General features: G+C 41.1%; 1 protein-coding gene across 2 annotated transcripts in view; it reads left to right on the top strand.

Moving 5' to 3' along the window:
- Positions 1-23,486, top strand: part of LOC135526748 (glycine receptor subunit alphaZ1-like) — an 89,386-nt gene that overhangs the window by 54,233 nt on the left and 11,667 nt on the right. For both annotated transcript variants that reach the window (XM_064955374.1, XM_064955373.1), the window contains 5 exons: positions 4,199-4,422; positions 8,541-8,623; positions 9,163-9,300; positions 13,576-13,790; positions 17,683-17,829. In XM_064955374.1, the coding sequence (XP_064811446.1) occupies positions 4,199-4,422; positions 8,541-8,623; positions 9,163-9,300; positions 13,576-13,790; positions 17,683-17,829 (807 nt within the window). The remainder of the gene's footprint in view (positions 1-4,198; positions 4,423-8,540; positions 8,624-9,162; positions 9,301-13,575; positions 13,791-17,682; positions 17,830-23,486) is intronic.

The following is a 23,486-nucleotide window of genomic DNA, read 5'->3' as shown; positions in this document are numbered from 1 at the left end:
GTTTTATCCCAGTGGGTCACACTATGTTAAGGATCCTTTTTTTCAATCACACATATTAAATACGTTTACATTTGGTGACCGCGGTGAGATTTGGTCTGGAGATTACAATTGTATTTATATCTTACTTGATCTCACTTATAATGTGTAATGGTAAGGAGTTGGTAGTAACAAACAGTCGAATCAGTCACTGTAGTAAGGCAGTGTTGGCAACCATCGAAATGGAATTACTCAATATGGCCGCCCATTCAGCCATCACCAAACATTGACTTGAACAGGAGATTTCCTGTTCTAGTAATTATATTTCTATGTTGGCAACAAACCAAGGCCTAATGAATGCCCCTGTGGTAAACTAGCAATGTTTCCCAGTCTGCAATCTCTCTCCATCTGCAAGACTACTGAGGTAGATGATAGATAGACTTCATCCCAAATGGCACCCTCATAGGGCCCTGATCAAAAGTAGTGCACTAAATAGGGAATAGGGTGCCATTTGGACTGCAAATATATTCTTGGTCGAATGGCTGCTGCATGTGTCTGTAGTAGCTCAACTCCCATGGTCTCTACACTTTTAGAAAAAAAGGTGCTATCTAGAACCTAAAAAGTTTTTTTTGGCTGTCCCCAATTGGAGAACCCTTTTAAGAACCCTTGTTGGTTGCCGATAGAACATGTAACATAAAATGGGTCTACCTGGAACCAAAACGGCCTCGACTCTGACATTTTTTTTATTTTATCCTTTGTTGGGGGGATATTTTCATATTCCACCTGTGTGTTTAGAATCTAGATTGCTGATATTTTAAATAATGAAAAGGTCTACGAACACCTCATCCTGTAATCAGAGTCAGACTAGACCTCATTCTGTAATCAGAGTCAGACTAGACCTCATCTTGTAATCAGAGTCAGACTAGACCTCATTCTGTAATCAGAGTCAGACTAGACCTCATTCTGTAATCAGAGTCAGAATAGACCTCATTCTGTAATCAGAGTCAGACTAGACCTCATTCTGTAATCAGAGTCAGACTAGACCTCATTCTCTAATCAGAGTCAGACTAGACCTCATCCTGTAATCAGAGTCAGACTAGACCTCATTCTGTAATCAGAGTCAGACTAGACCTCATTCTGTAATCAGAGTCAGACTAGACCTCATTCTGTAATCAGAGTCAGACTAGACCTCATCCTGTAATCAGAGTCAGACTAGACCTCATTCTGTAATCAGAGTCAGACTAGACCTCATTCTGTAATCAGAGTCAGACTAGACCTCATTCTGTAATCATAGTCAGACTAGACCTCATTCTGTAATCAGAGTCAGACTAGACCTCATTCTGTAATCAGAGTCAGACTAGACCTCATTCTGTAATCATAGTCAGACTAGACCTCATTCTGTAATCAGAGTCAGACTAGACCTCATTCTGTAATCAGAGTCAGACTAGACCTCATTCTGTAATCAGAGTCAGACTAGACCTCATTCTGTAATCAGAGTCAGACTAGACCTCATCCTGTAATCAGAGTCAGACTAGACCTCATTCTGTAATCAGAGTCAGACTAGACCTCATCCTGTAATCAGAGTCAGACTAGACCTCATTCTCTAATCAGAGTCAGACTAGACCTCATCCTGTAATCAGTCAGACTAGACCTCATTCTGTAATCAGAGTCAGACTAGACCTCATCCTGTAATCAGAGTCAGACTAGACCTCATTCTGTAATCATAGTCAGACTAGACCTCATTCTGTAATCAGAGTCAGACTAGACCTCATCCTGTAATCAGAGTCAGACTAGACCTCATTCTGTAATCAGAGTCAGACTAGACCTCATTCTGTAATCATAGTCAGACTAGACCTCATTCTGTAATCAGAGTCAGACTAGACCTCATTCTGTAATCAGAGTCAGACTAGACCTCATTCTGTAATCAGAGTCAGACTAGACCTCATTCTGTAATCAGAGTCAGACTAGACCTCATTCTCTAATCATAGTCAGACTAGACCTCATTCTGTAATCATAGTCAGACTAGACCTCATTCTGTAATCATAGTCAGACTAGACCTCATTCTCTAATCATAGTCAGACTAGACCTCATTCTGTAATCAGAGTCAGACTAGACCTCATTCTGTAATCAGAGTCAGACTAGACCTCATCCTGTAATCAGAGTCAGACTAGACCTCATTCTGTAATCAGAGTCAGACTAGACCTCATTCTGTAATCAGAGTCAGACTAGACCTCATTCTGTAATCAGAGTCAGACTAGACCTCATTCTGTAATCAGAGTCAGACTAGACCTCATCCTGTAATCAGAGTCAGACTAGACCTCATTCTGTAATCATAGTCAGACTAGACCTCATTCTGTAATCAGAGTCAGACTAGACCTCATTCTGTAATCAGAGTCAGACTAGACCTCATTCTGTAATCATAGTCAGACTAGACCTCATTCTGTAATCAGTCAGACTAGACCTCATTCTGTAATCATAGTCAGACTAGACCTCATTCTGTAATCAGAGTCAGACTAGACCTCATCCTGTAATCAGAGTCAGACTAGACCTCATTCTGTAATCATAGTCAGACAAGACTTCATTCTGTAATCATAGTCAGACTAGACCTCATTCTGTAATCATAGTCAGACAAGACTTCATTCTGTAATCAGAGTCAGAATAGACCTCATTCTGTAATCATAGTCAGACTAGACCTCATTCTGTAATCAGAGTCAGACTAGACCTCATTCTGTAATCATAGTCAGACAAGACTTCATTCTGTAATCATAGTCAGACTAGACCTCATTCTGTAATCATAGTCAGACAAGACTTCATTCTGTAATCAGAGTCAGAATAGACCTCATTCTGTAATCAGAGTCAGACTAGACCTCATCCTGTAATCAGAGTCAGACTAGACCTCATTCTGTAATCATAGTCAGACTAGACCTCATTCTGTAATCAGAGTCAGACTAGACCTCATTCTGTAATCAGAGTCAGACTAGACCTCATTCTGTAATCATAGTCAGACTAGACCTCATTCTGTAATCATAGTCAGACTAGACCTCATTCTGTAATCAGAGTCAGACTAGACCTCATCCTGTAATCAGAGTCAGACTAGACCTCATTCTGTAATCATAGTCAGACTAGACCTCATTCTGTAATCAGAGTCAGACTAGACCTCATCCTGTAATCAGAGTCAGACTAGACCTCATTCTGTAATCATAGTCAGACTAGACCTCATTCTGTAATCATAGTCAGACTAGACCTCATTCTGTAATCAGAGTCAGACTAGACCTCATCCTGTAATCATAGTCAGACTAGACTTCATTCTGTAATCAGAGTCAGACTAGACCTCATTCTGTAATCAGAGTCAGACTAGACCTCATTCTGTAATCAGAGTCAGACTAGACCTCATTCTGTAATCAGAGTCATACTAGACCTCATTCTGTAATCAGAGTCAGACTAGACTCTACATTTGTTGATCTTCTTTTTCTCCGTAAAAACTCGTAAAAAAAAAAATTCTAACAAAATTCCCCTAATAGCGAAACAGGTCTGTCTGTGTGTAGTGAGATAATTGCACGACAATGTCCTTCTAATGTTGTGGTTGATTGCCATTGGAAAGGTCACCTGCTGTCCCCTCAGTCGACTGATATATCATACCTCGCTACATTACAGCCTAGACAGCTTAATGGTCGTTATGGGATGATATAACGGCACGCTCGTTCTGTAGAATAATTGACAATTACGGTGGACTGTTGTGCCTATAGGCCACAGCTCTATTGAAGGGTCTTCTAAAGGACATTTACATGATGAACCACCAGGACCATTATTTATCTCCTGCCTTAAGAGTGCTACTGCTACTCAGACAGGTGTGATTTGCATAAACAATCTACACCTAGAAAGCCCAATAACCGAGTGTTTAGTTTAACTAAGCTTTATTCAATAAAAATACATAGGATTTTTAAGATCGAAAGAATTGGAAACCGATCCCCATGTCTTGTGCAATTATTTATCCCAGAAATTAATGATTATATTAAACAATCAAACAAACAAACCAATCAACCAACCAACCAACCAATCAACCGACCAATCAACCAATCAATCAACCAACCAACCAACCATCCAATCAACCAATCAATCAATCAAACCTCCCTGAGTCCTGGCGATGCAAATGCACTGACATAGCTTGGCCTTTCTCTGATAATGTGATACACTTATTGACATTGAACTGTTCTCTCCCCAGGACTACAGAGTGAATATCTTCCTGAGGCAACAATGGAACGACCCCAGGCTGGCCTATAGTGAATACCCCGACGACTCTCTCGACCTGGACCCGTCTATGTTGGACTCTATCTGGAAACCTGATTTGTTCTTCGCCAATGAAAAAGGCGCCAATTTCCATGAGGTTACGACTGACAACAAGCTACTAAGGATTTCAAAAAATGGGAACGTATTGTATAGTATCCGGTATGCTATTCTTTTCTTGTTGTATCTTCGTCTTGTTAATTTCTCAGAATGTCTATCCGGTGCTAGACCTATGGCTGACAGATGAATGGTTACCTAGTGCTAGATCTATGGCTGACGGATGAATGTCTATCCGGTGCTAGATCTATGGCTGATAGATGAATGTCTGGTGCTAGACCTATGGCTGACAGATGAATGTCTAGCCGGTGCTAGATCTATGGCTGACGGATGAATGTCTATCCGGTGCTAGATCTATGGCTGACGGATGAATGTCTATCCGGTGCTAGATCTATGGCTGACAGATGAATGTCTGGTGCTAGACCTATGGCTGACAGATGAATGTCTAGCCGGTGCTAGATCTATGGCTGACGGATGAATGTCTATCCGGTGCTAGATCTATGGCTGACGGATGAATGTCTATCCGGTGCTAGACCTATGGCTGACAGATGAATCCGGTGCTAGACCTATGGCTGACAGATGAATGTCTAGCCGGTGCTAGACCTATGGCTGACAGATGAATGTCTAGCCGGTGCTAGACCTATGGCTGACAGATGAATCCGGTGATAGATCTATGGCTGACGGATGAATGTCTATCCGGTGCTAGACCTATGGCTGACAGATTAATGTCTACCCGGTGCTAGATCTATGGCTGACGGATGAATGTCTATCCGGTGCTAGATCTATAGCTGACAGATGAATCTGGTGCTAGACCTATGGCTGACAGATTAATGTCTACCTGGTGCAAGACCTATGGCTGACAGATTAATGTCTACCTGGTGCAAGACCTATGGCTGACAGATTAATGTCTACCTGGTGCAAGACCTATGGCTGACAGATTAATGTCTACCTGGTGCTAGACCTATGGCTGACAGATTAATGTCTACCTGGTGCAAGACCTATGGCTGACAGATTAATGTCTACCTGGTGCTAGACCTATGGCTGACAGATTAATGTCTACCCGGTGCTAGACCTATGGCTGACAGACGAATCTGGTGCTAGATCTATGGCTGACAGATGATTGTCTACCCGGTGCTAGATCTATGGCTGACAGATGAATCTGGTCCTAGATCTATGGCTGACAGATGATTCTGGTGCTAGACCTATGGCTGACAGACGAATCTGGTGCTAGACCTATGGCTGACAGACGAATCTGGTGCTAGATCTATGGCTGACAGATGATTGTCTACCCGGTGCTAGACCTATGGCTGACAGACGAATCTGGTGCTAGATCTATGGCTGACAGATGATTGTCTACCCGGTGCTAGACCTATGGCTGACAGACGAATCTGGTGCTAGACCTATGGCTGACAGATGAATCTGGTGCTAGACCTATGGCTGACAGACGAATCTGGTGCTAGATCTATGGCTGACAGATGATTGTCTACCCGGTGCTAGACCTATGGCTGACAGACGAATCTGGTGCTAGATCTATGGCTGACAGATGATTGTCTACCCGGTGCTAGACCTATGGCTGACAGACGAATCTGGTGCTAGATCTATGGCTGACAGATGAATGTCTAGCCGGTGCTCGACCTATGGCTGACAGATTAATGTCTAGCCGGTGCTCGACCTATGGCTGACAGATGCTCTCTGATTTGTCTCTATATTGCTCATGGTAGAAACAAAATATAAATTAACATCCAAACAACAACTAAAATGATCTCCTTAAAATGTGACCATGTTTGCAGTGTATTTGATCTGTTATCAAGCCTAGTATTCAACCCTTGGACATGCAGAGGGGAATTGGATCCTTATCAACAGCCATGGGAAGGCAGTGAGAAGAGTCCTTCTCATCTCTTACCTTGACACCATCAAATGAACCCATTAGATCGCTTTGATTCTCACCTGACCCCGCGCTAAAGAAAACCTGCCATAGTGTCTTTTCTGATTGAAAAAATAAACCTTATAAATAACATTTGTTGTGTAACGGTGATGATATCACACTGCGGTATAAGTCAACTGTGAATGCAATGCAACCAATAGACCTGCTCCTCACCTACCTACATGTATCTCAAGATAAAAGTAACAGCAGCCGTCCAGGTTGAAGCATGAATGGCTGCCGCTTTTAAAGGTGTTTTCTATACTCGCGGTAGGAACAGTACCATGGAGAAGCAACCAGGCTGTTTGGGGATGAGGTTCACATGCATGGCTAGCAGGAAGGTGTTTGTCATGAGGGGAAGAATGTCTGAGGTGTGTAATGTAACCTTTTATATTAAAGGCCATCATGACAGGAAATATAGCCGCAGTTAGAACAATATGTTACCCTGTTACTCCTGTAATGCTTTGCTCGTGGTTTATAACAACAACACAAGACATACTATAAACCTTATTATATGACCTTATAAAGGCGTACACATGCATATAACATGTTGTTATAAGTGCCGGTAAGGTGTTACCAACATTATTACCTAGTTTAATGATGGATGCTATGGGACCAGAATAACACTGATCCTGGCCTGTCCTATGGACCTGATGTGTTCTAGAAAGTTCTATTCCATTCTATTCCATTCGATCCTATTCCATTCCATTCTACTTCATTCTATCCTATTCCATTCCATTCTATAATATTTAATTTATTCTATTTCATTATATTCTATTCCGTTCTATTCTATTCAACTCTATCCTATTACATTCTATTACATTCTATCCTATTACTGTAACGACGTTCTTCGTTTGTCGCAAGAAAGTCGGACCGAAATGCAGCGTGTTGGTTACTCATGTTTATTAGTGAAACAAACAACGGAACTATACATGAAATAACGAATAAATACAAAACAACAAACGGAACGCGAAACCTATTACAGCCTATCTGGTGAACACTACACAGAGACAGGAACAATCACCCACGAAATACAAAGTGAAACCCAGGCTACCTAAATACGGTTCCCAATCAGAGACAACGAGAATCACCTGACTCTGATTGAGAACCGCCTCAGGCAGCCAAACCTATGTAACACACACCCCTAATCAGCTACAATCCCAATAACTAAAAAACCCCACTAAGAATACAACAAACAATAAACCCATGTCACACCCTGGCCTGACCAACTAATTAACTAAAACACAAAATACTAAGACCAAGGCGTGACAATTACATTACATTATATTCTATTCTATAATATTTCATTTATTTTATTCCATTATATTCTATTCCATTATATTCTATTCTATTCCATTCTATTCTATTCCACTCTATTCTTTTCCATTCTATTCTATTCCATTCTATCCTATTCCATTCTATTCCATTTCATTCTATTCTTTTCCATTCTATTCTATTCTATTCCACTCTATCCTATTCTATTCCATTCTATTCTATTCCACTCTATCCTATTATATTCCATTCTATTCTATTATATTCCATTTCATTCTATTCTTTTCCATTCTATGCTATTCCATTCTATTCTATTCCACTCTATCCTATTCTATTCCATTCTATTCTATTATATTCAATTTCATTCTACTCTTTTCCATTCTATTCCATTCTATTCTATTCCACTCTATTCCATTCCATTCTATTCCATTTCATTCTATTCTTTTCCATTCTATTCTATTATATTCCACTCTATCCTATTCTATTCCATTCTATTCTATTCCACTCTATCCTATTATATTCTATTCTATTCTATTATATTCCATTTCATTCTATTCTTTTCCATTCTATGCTATTCCATTATATTATATTCCACTCTATCCTATTCTATTCCATTCTATTCTATTCCATTTCATTCTATTCTTTTCCATTCTATTCCATTCTATTCTATTCCACTCTATCCTATTCTATTCCATTCCATTATATTCTATTCCATTTCATTCTATTCTTTTCCATTCTATTCTATTCCACTCTATTCCATTCTATTCCATTTCATTCTATTCTTTTCCATTCTATTCCATTCTATTCTATTCCACTCTATTCCATTCTATTCCATTCTATCCTATTATATTCCATTCCATTCTATTCTATTTTATTCCATTCTATTATATTCCATTATATTCCTTTCTCTTCTATTTAAACTTGTTAACAAAATAACGCTGATCCTGGCCAGTCTGTTCTGTTCTGGTCTTTCCTGTTTTATGCTGTTCTGTTCTGTTTTGTTCTGTTGTGTTCTATTCTATGTGACCAGAATAACACTGGTCCTGGCCTGTCCCATGGACTTGAAGAACTTCCCAATGGACGTACAGACCTGTATCATGCAGCTGGAGAGTTGTGAGTATTCCATTATCCTTTAGGAACACAGTTATCACACACACACACACAGGTAGGGTAGGGGGAAAGTATTTATTTTGTGTTGGTGAAATGGATGTGTCCCTGGTCTGGAGGACAGTATGATGAAAGGCCCAGTGATTTACACAGGCCCCTCCAGCAGCAGAGAGCAGATATAGGGAAGGGACAGGGAGGGAGTTAGGGGGGACCAACCTCCTCCAACCTGCTCTAACCAGCCAACACTGGCTTCTCCCTCCCCACCTCCTCTCTTTGGAAATGATGGCATTGTCTTTTTTCTTGACTCATTGTTCTCAGGTGTGAAGAATGGAAACAACATGTATTGCTTCTGTGTGAACACTGTGGAGCTACGGTAGAGTTGGTTGATCAAGGCATTTAAACCTTCATCATACCACATTGTCAATAATGATGTTGTTTTTTTCTCTCTCTCTTACAAACAGCTTGAATGTACTGTGATACTGTGGTAGTAAGACTGTAGTAATACTGTGGTAGTAATGATCTTGTTTCAAACTGCTCCCATCCAGTCGGCTATACGATGAATGATCTCATATTTGAGTGGGATGAGAAGGGAGCCGTGCAGGTCGCAGACGGGCTGACGTTACCTCAGTTTATACTGAAAGAGGAGAAAGACTTGCGATACTGTACCAAGCACTACAACACAGGTTGGTTTGTCTCTCTTCACCTCTCAGGCTACCTCTGCCTCATATTTATTGATTTTGTTTTTTTTTGTGTGGGGGGGGGTGTATGTTCAGCTAAACTATTTTTCTCTATGTTGGTATTTTGTTAACTGTCTGAGAACAGCATAACATAGACATTACAGGGTGCGTTGTTAGGGCACATAACGCTGGAACACAGAGTGGGAGAAAGAAGGGAGGAAGGACCGAAACCAATCAGAGCTTTGTCCCAAAATGGCCCCGTTATTCACTGAAAACCATCTGGCCACTCAACCTCATCAGTCTCACACGGTTACACTCCAGATACAATAGAAGAGAACAGAGACTGAAGGCCAGTCTAGATGGAATCTATACAGAGACTAAAGGCCAGTCTAGTTGTAATCTAAACAGAGTCTGAAGGCCAGTCTAGATGGAATCTATACAGAGACTGAAGGCCAGTCTAGATGGAATCTAAACAGAGGCTGAAGGCCAGTCTAGATGGAATCTAAACAGAGACTGAAGGCCAGTCTAGATGGAATCTAAACAGAGACTGAAGGCCAGTCTAGTTGTAATCTAAACAGAGGCTGAAGGCCAGTCTAGATGGAATCTAAACAGAGACTGAAGGCCAGTCTAGATGGAATCTAAACAGAGACTGAAGGCCAGTCTAGATGGAATCTATACAGAGACTGATAGCCAGTCTAGTTGTAATCTAAACAGAGGCTGAAGGCCAGTCTAGATGTAATCTAAACAGAGGCTGAAGGCCAGTCTAGTTGTAATCTAAACAGAGGCTGAAGGCCAGTCGAGTTGTAATCTAAACAGAGACTAAAGGCCAGTCTAGATGGAATCTAAACAGAGACTGAAGGCCAGTCTAGATGGAATCTAAACAGAGACTGAAGGCCAGTCTAGATGGAATCTAAACAGAGGCTGAAGGCCAGTCTAGATGTAATCTAAACAGAGGCTGAAGGCCAGTCTAGTTGTAATCTAAACAGAGGCTGAAGGCCAGTCGAGTTGTAATCTAAACAGAGACTAAAGGCCAGTCTAGATGGAATCTAAACAGAGACTGAAGGCCAGTCTAGATGGAATCTAAACAGAGACTGAAGGCCAGTCTAGATGTAATCTAAACAGAGGCTGAAGGCCAGTCTAGTTGTAATCTAAACAGAGGCTGAAGGCCAGTCGAGTTGTAATCTAAACAGAGACTAAAGGCCAGTCTAGATGGAATCTAAACAGAGACTGAAGGCCAGTCTAGATGGAATCTAAACAGAGACTAAAGGCCAGTCTAGATGGAATCTAAACAGAGACTGAAGGCCAGTCTAGATGGAATCTAAACAGAGACTGAAGGCCAGTCTAGATGGAATCTAAACAGAGGCTGAAGGCCAGTCTAGATGGAATCTAAACAGAGACTGAAGGCCAGTCTAGATGTAATCTAAACAGAGGCTGAAGGCCAGTCTAGATGGAATCTAAACAGAGACTGAAGGCCAGTCTAGATGGAATCTATACAGAGACTGATAGCCAGTCTAGATGTAATCTAAACAGAGGCTGAAGGCCAGTCTAGAATAATCTAAAATAGAACATGGAGTGAGAGAAACACAAAAGGTAATAGAAAGAAAAATAGGTGTACTGTTATTTTCTACTATGATTTGATATGATATAATATGATATAATATGATATGATATAATATGATATGATATAATATGATATGATATGATATGATATAATATGATATAATATGATATGATATAATATGATATGATATAATATGATATGATATGATATGATATGATATAATATGATATGATATAATATGATATGATATAATATGATATGATATGATATGATATAATATGATATGATATAATATGATATAATATGATATAATATGATATAATATGATATGATATAATATGATATGATATAATATGATATGATATGATATGATATAATATGATATGATATAATATGATATAATATGATATGATATAATATGATATGATATAATATGATATGATATAATATGATATGATATGATATAATATGATATGATATAATATGATATGATATAATATGATATAATATGATATAATATGATATGATATAATATGATATGATATAATATGATATGATATAATTTTGATATTATTTGATATGATATGATTTCATATGATATGATTTCATATGATTTCATATGATATGGTATGATATGATTTTATATGATTTAATATGATATGATTTCATATGATTTCATATGATATGATTTCAGATGATTTCATATGATATGGTATGATATGATTTTATATGATTTAATATGATATGATTTCATATGATTTCATATGATATGGTATGACATGATTTTATATGATATGATTTCATATGATATAATTTTGATATTATTTGATATGATATGATTTAATATGATATGATTTTATATAATTTCGATATGATTTGATATGATATAATTTTGATATGGATTTGATATGATTTAATATGATGTGATATGATTTTATATGATATGGTATGGTATGACATGATTTGATATAATTTTGATATGATTTGATTGATATGATTTGATTGATATGATGCCATTTGGGATGAAACTCTCTTTCTTCTCTTCTCTTCTCTCTCTCTCTCTCTCTCCCTCTCTCTCTCTCTCTCTCTCTCTCTCTCTCTCTCTCTCTCTCTCTCTCTCTCTCTCTCTCTCTCTCTCATACACTCCCCTATCATAGAGAGACCATCAATTTAAAATATGGAGTGTACTTAAAAGCCCTGAAGTGTATCACTGCTGTAAATCAATTTCAATGACGCTGTAGCCTCCCTCCATGTCTCTCTCTCTCCACATCCAAAACAATACATTGAATTGAACGTCTTCAACACAAAGACAGCTGTCTTCCATGGATCTAAGCTGATTAAATGGCTGGTCAGCGATCTGGAGCATCAAAGCCACTCTGACAGACAAGACACCCCTAGTGCTTACATCACACAGTCAGCATGAAAAAGAAAGAGGATACCTATCATGAGTTTATAATGCCCTCTTTTAGCTTCTGTTCTGGGTTATATCCAAAATGGCACCCTAGTCACCCTACTGCCTATGAACTCTGGTCAAAAGTAGTGTACTATATAGGGAATAGGGTGCTGTTTGGGATTAAACCAACATAACACCTGTCAGCTGCAGTGGGTTGAACCACAACATAACACCTGTCAGCTATAGTGGTGTGTTACATTTGAATGTAGGGGGTACTTTACCTACAGCCACTCTGTCAAACTGATGTTCTCTCCAGACCTCTGCCTCCGTCTCTTCCAACACTGCAGGGAAATAGGAAGATAATTCAGTTAGCAGGCAATTCAGCACTGAGGCTATCCCACAGCCATGTGGAAAGGGAGCTTGAGTAGCCATTGCCTTGCCTGCAGTTATCTTTCTTCTTTGTGTTCTTGAGACATGCAGAACAGAAAGATTAGATGAGGTGTCACAGTATATCAGTAATGATAACAGTAGATCGTAACACAGCAGCAACAACAGTAAAATATGAGATAATAATATTATAATGTATCATAGTATATCATAGTATATATACTGTATTGTAGTAATAATATAATATATCATAGTAAATCATAGTATGTATACTGTATTGTAGTAATAATATAGTGTATCATAGTATATATACAGTATTGTAGTTATATTATAATATATCATAGTATATCATAGTATATAGACTGTAATGTAGTACTAATAATATAATATATCATAGTATTTCATAGTATATAGACTGTATTGTAGTAATAATATAATATATCATAGTATTTCATAGTATATAGACTGTATTGTAGTAATACTATAATATATCATAGTATATCATAGTATATAGACTGTATTGTAGTAATAATATAATATAGCATAGTATTTCATAGTATATAGACTGTATTGTAGTAATATTGTAATATATCATAGTATTTCATAGTATATAGACTGTATTGTAGTAATAATATTGTAATATATCATAGTATAGACTGTATTGCCTATTTAACTATCTTTAATCTTGTGTCACATCTTAATACTGAACCTTTGCTTTCTGCTCTGTCTCTGTCCTCTATAATACTGAACCCCTGCCTTCTCCTCTGTCTCTGTCCTCTATAATACTGAACCTTTGCTTTCTCCTCTGTCTCTGTCCTCTATAATACTGAACCCCTGCCTTCTCCTCTGTCTCTGTCCTCTATAATACTGAACCTTTGCTTTCTCCTCTGTCTGTGTCCTCTATAATACTGAACCCCTGCCTTCTCCTCTGTCTGTGCAGGAAAGTTCACTTGTATCGAGGCTCGTTTCCATCTGGAGAGGCAGATGGGCTATTACCTGATTCAGATGTACATCCCCAGCCTTCTGATTGTCATTTTGTCCTGGGTGTCCTTCTGGATCAACATGGACGCTGCACCTGCCAGAGTGGGATTGGGCATTACCACCGTGCTCACTATGACCACCCAGAGCTCCGGCTCCCGAGCCTCCCTCCCCAAGGTGAGACAAACTCCCTAACCCAGAGCTCCGGCTCCCGAGCCTCCCTCCCCAAGGTGAGACAAACTCCCTAACCCAGAGCTCCGGCTCCCGAGCCTCCCTCCCCAAGGTGAGACAAACTCCCTAACCCAGAGCTCCGGCTCCCGAGCCTCCCTCCCCAAGGTGAGACAAACTCCCTAACCCAGAGCTCCGGCTCCCGAGCCTCCCTCCCCAAGGTGAGACAAACTCCCTAACCCAGAGCTCCGGCTCCCGAGCCTCCCTCCCCAAGGTGAGACAAACTCCCTAACCCAGAGCTCCGGCTCCCGAGCCTCCCTCCCCAAGGTGAGACAAACTCCCTAACCCAGAGCTCCGGCTCCCGAGTCTCCCTCCCCAAGGTGAGGATTGTCCTAGATGAACTACAAGCCACACTCTGTCTATTGTCCTAGATGAACTACAAGCCACACTCTGTCTATTGTCCTAGATGAACTACAAACCACACTCTGTCTATTGTCCTAGATGAACTACAAACCACACTCTGTCTATTGTCCTAGATGAATTACAAACCACACTCTGTCTATTGTCCTAGATGAACTACAAGCCACACACTGTCTATTGTCCTAGATGAACTACAAGCCACACTCTGTCTATTGTCCTAGATGAACTACAAACCACACACTGTCTATTGTCCTAGATGAACTACAAGCCACACTCTGTCTATTGTCCTAGATGAACTACAAACCACACACTGTCTATTGTCCTAGATGAACTACAAACCACACACTGTCTATTGTCCTAGATGAACTACAAGCCACACTCTGTCTATTGTCCTAGATGAACTACAAACCACACACTGTCTATTGTCCTAGATGAACTACAAGCCACACTCTGTCTATTGTCCTAGATGAACTACAAACCACACACTGTCTATTGTCCTAGATGAACTACAAGCCACACTCTGTCTATTGTCCTAGATGGTCAAACTAAGTCAACATGAGAAAAAAGGGATTTTCAGATTAAAAAGGAAGAGGGACTTTGCATGATGGACTATGATTTTATAATTATGTCCTGGAAAAGTATCCTCCCATTTTGTTTGTTGACATTAGGTGATTCATGTCCTCTGGAAAATTGAACAAGTGAACCGTGATTTGTATGCAGTTCAGCTGTCACAATAATGATCACACAACACGGCTGAGCGTAGGTGCACACAGCACAGATTGCTCGCCCTCTTCCACGCCTCACTGACTCGGTGCATTGGTGACAGGGAGGGAAGGAGAGGAGAGAGGGCCATTTTGAATGACAACAACATTCAGTCACCCTTTACTCTGTTTTTACTCAACAAATCTCGCCACCACGGAAAAGTTTATTTTTGCTGTCATTATCTTCTATCCCCCTGTTGTCGTGCTCTACTTTCAATACGAAGAGATGAGGAATGAAACATTTTAATTGATCAAGTACTGTAAAACAAACAAAAAAAACACATCAAAATATCTGATCTAGTGTGGAAGACTAGAAATCCCACAATCCAACGACACCAGGAAATAGTAAAACAGTCTGCCTCTGTCTGTCTCGGGCAGCTGACTTTCATCATTTGAACAATGTCTTGTGAACCATGCATTCTGTAATGCCACCTAAACTGCATTCCAGGGCAGCTTGGTCATTTACTTGTCAAATACAGTGAGCTTCAGCTGAACTGACAAGCCAACCCAGTCTAGCTTTAGCCCTATTTCCAGGTCAAAGATGTGGTTTCCATACATCTCTCTATCTGACTGCCCAGGCAGAGCAGAGTCCTGCCAATCCACTTGACCCTACAGACAGACTACTGTGTACTGGACAGTTCTTAGAGTTTGAAGTTAAATGTTGTCTTTGTAGCAGACATCAAATTAATGAATCAAGGATCGTAGGATTATTAGAGACAGATACAGTGTCTTCAGAAAGTATTCAAACCACTTTGTCCACATTGTGTTACCTTACAGCCTTATTCTAGTCCTCATCAGTCAACACACCATACCCCATAATTGTAACGATTTTCTTCTTCCTCTGACGAGGAGTATGAAATATCGGACCAATGCGCAGCGTGGTAAGTGTCCATAATACATTTATTAAACTGAACACAGAATACAAAAGAACAATAGAAATAAATGAAAACCGAAACAGTTCTGTATGGTAAAACACAGACGCAGAAAACAACTACCCACAACCCATAGTGGGAAAACAGGCTGCCTAAGTATGGTTCTCAATCAGAGACAACGATCGACAGCTGCCTCTGATTGGGAACCATACCAGGCCAAACACAGAAATACAAAACCTAGAATACGCAACATAGAATGCCCACCCCAACTCACGCTCTGACCAAACTAAAACAGAGACATAAAAAAGGAACTACGGTTTTTAGACATTTTTGCTAATGTATTAAAAATGAAAAACAGAAATTCCTTATTTACGTAAGAATTCAGACCCTTTGCCATGAGACTCGAAATTGAGCTCAAGTGCATCCTGTTTCCATTGATCATTCTTGAGATGTTTCTACAACTTGATTGGAGTCCACTTGTGGTAAAATCAATTGATTGGATATGATTTGGAAAGGCACATACCTGTCTATATAAGGTCCCACAGTTGACAGTGCATGTCGGAGCAAAAACCAAGCCATGAGGTCGAAGGAATTGTCCGGAGAGCTCTGAGACAGGATTGTGTTGAGGCACAGATCTGGGGAAGGGTACCAAAATGTTTCTGCAGCATTTAAGGTCCCCAAGAACACAGTGGCCTCCATAATTCTTAAATGGAAGACGTTTGGAACCCTCAAGACTCTTCCAAACTAAGCAATCGGGGGAGAAGGGCCTTAGTCAGGGCGGTGACCAAGAACCCTATGGTCACTCTGACTGAGCTCCAGAGTTCCTCTGTGGAGATAGGAGGACCTTCCAGAAGGACAACCATCTCTGCATCACTCCACCAATCAGGCCTTTATGGTGGAAGCCACTCATCAGTAAAAGACACATGGCAGCCCGCTGGGAGTTTGCCAAAGGGCACCTAAAGGACTTTCAAACAATGAGAAACAAGATTCTCTGGTCTGATGAAACTAAGATTGAACTGTTTGGCCTGAATGCCAAGTTTCACTTCTGGAGGAAACCTGGCACCATCCCTACGGTGAAGCACAGTGGTGGCAGCATCATGCTGTGGGGATGTTTTTCAGCATCAGGGACTGGGTGACTAGTCAGGATCGAGGGAAAGATGAACGGAGAAAAGTACAGAGAGATTCTTGATAAAAACCTGGTCTAGAGCACTCAGGACCTCAGAATGGGGAGAAGGTTCACCTTCCAACAGGACAATGACCCTAAGTACACAGCCAAGACAACGCAGGAGGGGCTTCGGGACAAGTATCTGAATGTCCTTGAGTGGCCCAGCCAGAACCCGGACTTGAACCCGATTGAACATTTCTGGAGAGACCTGAAAATAGCTGTGCAGCAACACTCCCCATCCAACTTGACAGAGCTTGAGAAGATCTGCAGAGAAGAATGGGAGAAACTCCCCAAATTAGGTGTACCAAGCTTGTAGCATCATACAGTACCCAAGAAGACTCAAGGCTGTAATTGCTGCCAATGGTGCTTCAACAAAGTATTAAGTAAAGGGCCGGAATACTTATGTAAATGTGATATTTCAGTTTTGCAAAAATTTCTACAAACCTGTTTTTGCTTTGTCATTATGGAGTATTGTGTGTAGATTGATGAGGGGAAAACAATTTAATCCGTTTTAGAATAAGGTTGTACTGTAATGTAACAAAATGTGGAAAAATTCAAGGGGTCTGAATACTTTCCCGAATAGACATGGTACTGTACATTATCTTCGACTCCAAGGTCAGTTGGTGTTGTAGTTGTTGTTGTCCTCCTCCTGCTTACCACCGTGTCCTTCTGCCCAATTACAGGTGTCGTATGTGAAAGCCATTGACATCTGGATGGCTGTGTGCCTCCTGTTTGTCTTCTCGGCCCTGCTTGAGTACGCCGCTGTGAACTTCATCGCTCGGCAACACAAGGAACTGCTGCGCTTCAGGAGGAGAAGGAGACACATGAAGGTCAATTAACTGCTTTTTTAAAATGATTGTGATCAAGTGTTTATTATCCATTCATAGATTAGACTAATACCTTTCATAGGAACCCTTCCCATCACCTCAACCCCCTCCTCTCAGATCAGCAAGAGAGCCAGCCAACCTCAGTTAAATATGACACTTTTTGTTTTCATATATTCTCTACAAGTACACAACAGTTCGTATTTAATGCTGAGGGAGTCATTAGGGATGTGTCCCAAATGGCAACCTAGTCCCTTTATAGTGCACTAATTTTGACCAGAGCCCATAGAGAATAGGCTCAAATGTAGTGCACTATATAGCGTGCCATTTGCAACACATCCATGGAGACAGACCAGACAGAATAATGAGCTGTGTATCAGATTCCCAACAATAGAATTATTCCCACATGCCTACAGTTCCTTGCAAAAGTATTCATCCCCCTTGGTGTTTTTCCTATTTTGTTGCATTACAACCTGCAATTGAAATTGATTTTTATTTGGATTCCATGTAATGGACGTACACAAAATAGTCCAAATTGGTGAAGTGAAATGGAAAAAATGACTTGTTTCAAAACAATTCTAAAAAATAAAAAACGGAAAAGTGATGCGTGTATATGTATTCACCCCCTTTGCTATGAAGCCCCTAAATAAGATCTGGTGCAACCAATTACCTTCAGTAGTCACATAATTAGTTAAATAAAGTCCACCTGTTTGCAATCTAAGTGTCACATGATCTGTCACATGATCTCAGAATATACACTGTACACACACCTGTTCTGAAAGGCCCCAGAGTCTGAAACACCACTAAGCAAGGGGCACCACCAAGCAAGCAGCACCATGAAGACCAAGGAGCTCTCCAAACAGGTCAGGGACAAAGTTGTGGAGAAGTACAGATCAGGGTTGGGTTATAAAAAATTATCAGAAACTTTGAACATCCCACAGAGCACCATTAAATCCATTATTTAAAAATAGAAAGAATATGACACCACAACAAACCTGCCAAGAGGTGGCCTGCCCACCAAAACTCATGGACCAGGCAAGGAGGGCATTAATCAGAGAGGCAACAAAGAGACCAAAGATAACACTGAAGGAGCTGAAAAGATCCACAGCGGAGATTGGAGTATCTGTCCATAGGACCACTTTATGCCGTACATTCCACAGAGCTGGGCTTTACGGAAGAGTGGCCAGAAAAAGCCATTGTTTAAAGAAAAAAATAAGCAGACATGTTTGGTGGGAGACTACCAGACTACCCAAAGCATGTGGGAGACTACCCAAACATATGGAAGAGGGTACACTGGTCAGATAAGACAGAAATGTAGCTTTTGGCAAATAAGGAAAACGCTATGTCTGGCACAAACCCAACATCCCTCATTACCCCGAGAACACCATCCCCACAGTGAAGTATGGTGGTGGCAGCATCATGCTGTGGGATGTTTTTCATTGGCAGGGACTGGGAAACTGGTCAGAATTGAAGGAATGATGGATGGTGCTAAATACAGGGAAGTTCTTGTGGGAAACCTGTTTCAGTTTTCCAGAGATTTGAGACTGGGACGGAGGTTCACCTTCCAGCAGGACAATGACTCTAAGCATACTGCTAAAGCAACACTCGAGTGGTTTAAGGGGATACATTTAAATGCCTTGGAATGGCCTAGTCAAAGCCCAGACCTCAATCCAATTGAGAATCTGTGGTATGACTTAAAGATTACTGTACACCAGCGGAACCCATCCAACTTGAAGGAGTTGGAGCAGTTTTGGCTTGAAGAATGGGCAAAACTTCCAGTGGCTAGATTTGGCAAGCTTATAGAGACATACCCCAAGAGACTTGCAGCTGTAATTGCTGCAAAGGTTGCTCTACAAAGTATTGACTTTGGGGGGGGGGGGGGTTAAATCAAATAATAGAATTCCCCAAAAAAATCCATTTTAATTCCAAGTTGTAAAACAATAAAATAGGAAAAAATGCCAAAGGGGGTGTATCAGATTCAGAACAATGGAATTATTCCTCCATGTCTTAACGCAGTCTGACATAATCTATCGTCTAACAGGCCCAAGAGCACACCAGGTTGTAACTGTTGGGTTTAAAGGCCACTGCATTACAACATTCCCAATGGGCGGTGCCTGTTATCCTTGTATTAAAGTCAGTTAAACAAGTAGTCTGGTCCCAGATCTGTTTTGCTGTATAGCCAACTCCTGTGGTCATTGGGCATACCTAGTTTTTCATGCACAATGACCAAAGGAGTTGGCAAGACAGCACAAACAGATCTGGGATCAGGCAATAAAACAAGTAGATTGAAATTGAAAACCCCATCGCTACACTCTGTGTTTTTTTGCTTTTAATAAGATGTCAGATCCAAACAAACTCCGTAGCTGTTGTTTGTCTGATAGTGTTTGTGTTATTGATGTCTTGAAGACTGAATATCAAATACAGCTATCAAAGTATGACTCATTTAGTAGTTTCTTTTTACCACAGAGAGTGTTGTTCCCTCATCCTAAACCTCAGATCCAGCTAGGGGACTCTTTCTCTGCATCAGTCATCTCATTTCTCTGAGAGGCAGCTAGGCGGAGGAATTCAGATGGTAGATTTTTTTTACTGTTTTAATCAATCAATTTTATCTGTCCAGATGAATTGATCAAATCCAAGACCATGTGATTTATTTAGAAGTGCACCTGTCAGCCTTGAAGCTAATAGAATAAGTCTGAGGAGGAGGAGGGGAGAGGGTTGGGGGAGGAGGAGGAGGAGGAGGGGAGGAGGAGGAAGAGGAGGAGAAGGAGGAGGAGGGAGGGGGAGGAGGAGAGGGAGGAGGAAGAGGGGAGGAGGAGGGAGAGGGGAGGAGGAGGAGAAGGAGGAGGGGGGAGAGGGGAGGAGGAGGAAGAGGAGGAGGAGGAGAAGGAGGAGGGGGGAGGAAGAGGAGGAGGAGGGTAGGAAGAGGGGGAGGAGGGGAAAGGGTTGGGGGAGGAGGAGGAGGAGGAGGAGGGGAGGAGGAGGAAGAGGAGAAGGAGGGAGAGGGGAGGAGGAGGAAGAGAAGGAGGAGGGAGAGGAGGAGGAGGGGGAGAGGGGGGAAGAGGAGGGAGGAGAGAGAGGAGGAGGAGGGGGTGAGGGGAGGAAGAGGAGGAGGAGGAGGGGAGAGGGGAGAAGGAGGAGAAGGAGGAGGGAGAGGAGGAGGAGGAGAAGGAGGAGGGGGAGAGAGGAGGAAGAGGAGGGGAGGAGGAGGAAGAGGAGGAGGAGGAGGAGAAGGAGGAGGGGGAGAGGGGAGGAGGAGGAAGAGGAGGAGGAGGAGAAGGAGGAGGGAGAGGGGAGAAGGAGGGAGAGGGGAGGAGGAGGAGAAGGAGGAAGGAGAGGGGAGGAGGAGGAGGAAGAGGAGGAGGATGAGGAGAAGGAGGAGGGGGGAGAGAAAACACAGAAACCCTTCAAAGAGTTAGACATAAACATTCCATCAACTCCTTTTCATTCCGTACGCCTTGACCCGGCGGACAGGCAGGAGTCTACAGCCACTGACTACTTCCAAGGGAATATGGATCCACTCAATCTTTCAAAAGAGAGTAAAAAAATCTCAAAATAAATCCTCAATAGTATTGTTCTAATCCATAATCCCTGAAAGGAGGGTGTGTACTGTTCCCTGGAGCACTAGTCTCTCTCAGGTAAAGTGAGAAGCTGGCCACATCCCTAATGGCAACCATATGACTCTGGTCAAAAGTAGTGCACTATACAGGGAATAGGGTTCCATAGAGCTCTGGTCAAAAGTAGTGCACTATACAGGGAATAGGGTGCCATAGGACTCTGGTCAAAAGTAGTGCACTATACAGGGAATAGGGTGCCATAGGGCTCTGGTCAAAAGTAGTGCACTATACAGGGAATAGGGTGCCATAGGACTCTGGTCAAAAGTAGTGCACTATACAGGGAATAGGGTGCCATAGGGCTCTGGTCAAAAGTAGTGCACTATACAGGGAATAGGGTGCCATAGGACTCTGGTCAAAAGTAGTGCACTATACAGGGAATAGGGTGCCATAGGACTCTGGTCAAACGTAGTGCACTATACAGGGAATAGGGTGCCATAGGTCTCTGGTCAATAGTAGTGCACTTTATTTAACCAGCTAGGCCAGTTGAGAACAAGTTCTCATTTACAACTGCAACCTGGCCAAGATAAAGCAAAGCAGTGCGACACAAACAACAACACAGAGTTACACATGGGATAAATACATGTACAGTCAATAGTACAATAGAAAAACATCTATATACAGTGTGTGCAAATGAGGTAAGATTAGGGAGGTTAGGCAATAAATAGGCCACAGTGGTAAATAATTACAATTTAGCAATTAAACACTGGAGTGAAAGATGTGCAGATGATGATGTGCAAGTAGAGATACTGAGGTGCAAAAGAGCAACAAAAAGAGAATAGGGTGCCATTTGGGACATAACGCTGAGTACCATACAGTGTTTAGTGGTCACATCTCTACAAGAGATGATAGCTGGTAGTCCCGATGTTTGGCAGGTATGACTCAGATCTTCATCCAGTCTTTCACATGGTATGAGTTCTGGAGATTCCGGTTGGGTGATGTCATCATGTAGTCTAGTATGTGAAATGCAAGTCAAGCATTATTCTGCTGGGTTTTCTAGAAAATGCTGACAAATCCTTGTTTGAGTGGTGTTAGGCCTATATAGTATTGCAGTTAACAATAGTATCATAAAATAGGACAAATATAAGCACCTGCCAAATATTATATTATATTATTTAGTATTATTATATAGTTTTATATAGTTTAGTATTGCAGTTAAGTATATTATCATATTATGTTATTAATTATTAACCAAATATCCTGTGAAAATGCTGATCAATCCTTGTTTGAGAGGTGTTAGGCCTATAGTATTATTCATTTCAATACTATCTGGTGTTGATGATTATAAGCCCATTATGAAAGGATATATCCTGCATTTACTTAAAGCTCTGAATGATATTGATAGTTTTTGGAGTTGTATCAGATGACAGGCTAGCTGCTATGTAAAATAGCTAGATTGATGTTGTATGACTTTACCATCCTGATCTACAGAAAGACACGTTGTATGAATTTACCATTACCAGTTCAGTGTGTGTGTGTGTGTGTGTGTGTGTGTGTGTGTGTGTGTGTGTGCTGTGTGTGTGTGTGTGTGTGTGTGTGTGTGTGTGTGTGTGTGTGTGTGTGTGTGTGTGTGTGTGTGTGTGTGTGTGTGTGTGTGTGTGTGTGTGTGTGTGTGTGTGTGTGTGTGTGTGTGTGTGTGTTCAGCCTTCTAAAGGCTATCATTCAGCCAGTCCAACCTTCTAAAGGCTATCATTCAACCTTCTAAAGGCTATCATTCAGCCAGTCCAACCTTCTAAAGGCTATCATTCAGCCAGTCCAACCTTCTAAAGGCTATCATTCAACCTTCTAAAGGCTATCATTCAACCTTCTAAAGGCTATCATTCAGCCTTCTAAAGGCTATCATTCAGCCAGTCCAACCTTCTAAAGGCTATCATTCAGCCTTCTAAAGGCTATCATTCAGCCAGTCCAACCTTCTAAAGGCTATCATTCAACCTTCTAAAGGCTATCATTCAGCCAGTCCAACCTTCTAAAGGCTATCATTCAACCTTCTAAAGGCTATCATTCAAACTTCTAAAGGCTATCATTCAGCCTTCTAAAGGCTATCATTCAGCC

Source organism: Oncorhynchus masou, chromosome 32, assembly GCF_036934945.1.
Source record: "Oncorhynchus masou masou isolate Uvic2021 chromosome 32, UVic_Omas_1.1, whole genome shotgun sequence".
Taxonomy (NCBI): Eukaryota; Metazoa; Chordata; class Actinopteri; order Salmoniformes; family Salmonidae; genus Oncorhynchus; species Oncorhynchus masou.
The sequence above is the reverse complement of the archived record's forward strand: the minus strand, read 5'-3'. Positions and strand labels throughout refer to the sequence as shown.